Source organism: Cupressus sempervirens, chromosome 10, assembly GCF_028749045.1.
Source record: "Cupressus sempervirens isolate cs-2001-9-10 chromosome 10, ASM2874904v1, whole genome shotgun sequence".
NCBI classification, from domain to species: domain Eukaryota; kingdom Viridiplantae; phylum Streptophyta; class Pinopsida; order Cupressales; family Cupressaceae; genus Cupressus; species Cupressus sempervirens.
In genome coordinates, this window is record NC_143127.1 from 152,378,337 (window position 1) to 152,382,396 (window position 4,060).

The following is a 4,060-nucleotide window of genomic DNA, read 5'->3' on the forward strand; positions in this document are numbered from 1 at the left end:
CTCAAGACGTCCTCATGCCCCCTTTTTTAAATGAATGTGTAAATATTTAAAATTAACAGTAACTACACTTTTATATCCTATCAATTTCTTCATTTGTGAGGGCAGCAGCTATGCAGTTATAAAATTGGCGAATCATACCAAGAGAACACTTGATTTTTAATCTGTAGAAGCTATTCAGAGCAAAGTAAATGTATCTAAATTTATGGCTAGAGAACTAGTATCTTCGGAAATGATAAGGTCAATAGTAACTTCGAGCTGTAATGATGATACTGGAATGTGTGTACTGTGTAATAGACAGTACAAAGTGAAGAAGCTGTGTCCACAGCGCATAATCCAAGTGATTGCGGTGCACTGAAGATCATCGAGCTGATCCGGTGTAAATACCATGGCTCCATTAGCAGCTTTACACTTCCACCAAATTCACACAAAGTGTTGGACTCAATGGGATTCCACCAATTTTCCCTCTGCTCACAAGGTAAAAACCGCCACTAACCATAGTTTTGAATTTGAAAAAGCAGAGGGACAAGTAAAGTACGAATTTCGCTTACCAAAATCTTCTTTTGGATAACTCTGCAACTGTTAAAATATGTAGATAGTCATTAACATTGGTAGATAATCATGGGTTGGACTTGTCATTTTTATCTCTTTGGAAAGAGCGCATTGTAGGTTATTTTGATTGAGCTTAATCTGCCACCTAATTTTAGAACTGAGTCTGTTATGTTGAACTGATACGTGCTTAAATTTATAACTGAATGGACATGGCAGGAATTTTCTGGCCTAAATCTTGCTAGTTCTAGAGCTTTCATCTCTGCCAAACTAGTGGAACCAGCAAGCCTCACACAATCCGGACATTATAGGGTGTCAAGCAGTTTTGTGAATTCCCTCCCTAAGACTCTGGCGGCCAATGAAGGAAAATTGGAGAAAGCTCTGCAAATTTTCAAATTAATGAGGCGGGAAGGAGTTGTATTGGACTCCAACGCATATGCCTGTCTCGTACAGTACTGTGTGAGTATCAAAGCGCCGGCCTTGGGTATGGCGCTGCATGCCCATTTCATTAAAACGGGTTGCAAATCAAGTATATATCTAAGAAACTATCTTCTTAACTTGTATGCCAAATGTCATTTTATAGAGGTTGCACGCCAAATGTTTGAGGAAATGCCAAAGAGAAATTTGGTTTCGTGGAACATAATGATTGCGGGTTATGCACAAAACGGGTACAGCGAGAACGCGCTGAGAATGTTTTGTGAATTGTGTTCCACGGGTTTGCAGATCAGTGAGACCACTCTTGTTAGTGTTCTGAGGGCATGTGCCAGCTTAAGCTCTCTTGAATGGGGTAAAAAGGTCCATGCCTACAGTCTCAAATTAGGTTTTGCATCAAATGTTTCGGTAGTAAATACTATTATTACGATGTATGCTAAATGTGACAAAGTGGAAGATTCTCTCAAAGTATTCTACAGTATGTCTGAAAGAGACATTGTCTCATGGAATGCAATAATTGCAGCAAATGTACAAAATTCCTTCCATAACGAAGCCCTCGAACTTTGTTGCCAACTGATACAGTTGCAAACTCCGGATGTGAAGCTGGATGAGTTTACCTTCAGTTGTATGCTTATGGCATGCGCCAATCCAGATGCTTTGGCTAATGGCAAAGAGGTCCATGCGCATATCATCAGAAGTGGGTTTGAGTTAGATGCTTTTGTGGGGAATTCTCTTGTTAACATGTATGCAAAATGTGGAAGTATCGAAAACGCACGCAGTGTATTCAATGTAATTCCTGACCATAACATTGTCTCATGGAATGCAATGATTGCTGAGCATGCACAATGTGGTCATGTAGAGGAGGTTCTGGAACTATATTGCCGGATGCATCCAGCATGTATAAAGCCAAATCCATATACATTTTCAAGCGTTCTTAAGGCATTGGGCAGTCAGACAAATTTGTTAGAGGGAAAGCAAATCCATGCACACATTGTCAAAGCTGGACTTGGGTTAAATGTTTCTGTTGGAAATGCTCTAGTTACCATGTATGCAAATTGCAAAATTCTTAACGATGCACATAAAGTCTTTGAGAAAATTTCAGAAAGAGATGTAATCTCTTGGAATGCGCTAATTGCAGGTTACCTGCAAAATGGGCAGGCCAAAGAAGCCCTAGAAATCTTCATAGACATGCAACAGGAAGGAATGGAACCAACTCACTTCAGCTTCGTGAGTGCCTTAGGTGCATGCTCTTGTACAAGAGATCTGAAAGTGGGCAGAAATACCCATGCAAACATCATCAAAATGGGATGTGGGCCAGATGCATTCATCGGCAGTGCCCTGATTGATATGTATGCAAAATGTGGTAGCTTGGAAGATGCAGAACAATTATTTGACAGAGTTCATGAAGGAGATGTGGTTTCTTGGAATGCTATACTTGTTGGATATTGTCAGAACAGATTCAGTGACAAGGCTTTCAATTTATTTAGTCGGATGCAGCAGAAAGGTATTGCACCAGATAAATACACATTTTCTACTCTCATTGGGGCAGTTGCAGATATGGAATCCTTGGAGCCTGGGAGACAGCTTCATGGTTACATCCTCAAAATTGGGACCGAGTTAGATATTGCTTTAGGGAATTCCCTTCTCACAATGTATGCCAAATGTGGGAACATAGATGATGCACAGATGGCTTTTGAGAAAATGCCCGAACAAAATGTTATCTCATGGACCTCAATGATTGCAGGATATGCCCAACATGGCTATGGCAAGAAAGCTTTGCTACTTTTTGAAAAAATGCAACAGACAAATGTTAAACCGAACCGCATCACATTTGTGGGCGTTCTATCTGCATGCAGCCATATTGGATCTGTTGAAGAAGGTTATTATTACTTCAATTCTATGACCAAGGACCATTGCATCATACCAGAGATGGAGCACTATGCTTGTATGGTTGATCTTCTTGGTCGTGCTGGACTATTATACGAAGCAAAGAACGTCATTGATCAAATGCCAATAGAACCCAGTGCATTGATCTGGCAGATCTTGCTTGGTGCCTGCAAAATTCATCAAAATGTCGAGCTAGGACAATATGCAGCAGAATGTTGTCTTGCATTGGAACCACAAGATGCAACAACATATGTGTTGCTTTCAAATATCTATGCTGCAGTTGGTAGATGGGACCATGTAGCAAAGGTGAGAAAATTGATGAGAGACAACCAAGTGAAAAAGGAGCCAGGATGCAGCTGGATCAATGTAAATGGGAGATTGCATACATTTGTTGCGAGTGACAGATTCCACCCACTAACAGATGAAATCTATGCAAAATTAGAGGAATTGACTGAACAATTAGAAGTGGCAGGATATGTGCCTGATACCAACTTTGTACTGCGAAATGTAGACGAGGAACAGAAGAAACAATTAATTCGCTATCATAGTGAAAGGTTGGCTATTTCCTTGGGGCTTATCAGTACACCCTCATGTACAACTTTGCGAATCTTCAAGAATCTTCGGGTGTGTGGGGACTGTCATACTGCTACCAAATTAATTTCAAAGATAACACAACGAGAAATTATTGTAAGGGATGCTAACAGATTTCATCATTTCAAGGATGGTTTGTGTTCTTGTGCAGATTATTGGTAATGCCTGGCCAAACTAGTAACAAATCTACAAGTTTGTTTGGTATTCCCAGAGCAGTTTCATGTATATATTTTGGCATTCAACCTTCTACCAGGATTTTGAAATGTATATTGCAAAATATAAAATCTTGTTCACTCTTTTTGGAAATAATATTTGTGCTTGTGCATGAATAAATAAATGTAGTTTCTGAATTATCTTGACCCAAAACCTGAGTTGCAGTGTTGTGCAGATCTGAGGTTGAAAACTTAAATAAATTTACTCGTAAATGTAAATTTGCACCAAAAAACCAAATCAGTCTCTTTGATCACGAACTTAAAATTTTGATGTATAATAGATTCTTTTTTCTTGAGATTTTAAGCTTGCTTGGCATAGGTCAATATGGATACTGAAGCAGGAAATAGTGAAGTAACATTACATGGGAATATTTAGAAGCTTTTTGATCTGA

The 4,060-nt window shown here is 39.3% G+C and overlaps 1 protein-coding gene across 1 annotated transcript; it reads left to right on the plus strand.

The window, feature by feature from the left end:
- Positions 1-260: 260 nt before the first annotated feature.
- LOC149533032 (pentatricopeptide repeat-containing protein At2g03880, mitochondrial-like) lies at positions 261-3,822 on the plus strand. Its single transcript, XM_089806576.1, has 2 exons — positions 261-475; positions 766-3,822. Exons 1-2 carry the CDS (start codon positions 386-388, stop codon positions 3,616-3,618), a joined length of 2,943 nt encoding a protein of 980 aa, XP_089662702.1. The 5' UTR covers positions 261-385; the 3' UTR covers positions 3,619-3,822.
- Positions 3,823-4,060: the final 238 nt, after the last annotated feature.

Excerpts from the sequence above, each read along its gene's own strand:
- LOC149533032 (XM_089806576.1), top strand. The coding sequence starts at position 386 with ATGGCTCCATTAGCAGCTTTACACTTCCACCAAATTCACACAAAGTGT. Across the intron at positions 476-765 it reads ATTTTCCCTCTGCTCACAAG|GAATTTTCTGGCCTAAATCT; the intron begins GTAAAAACCGCC and ends TGGACATGGCAG.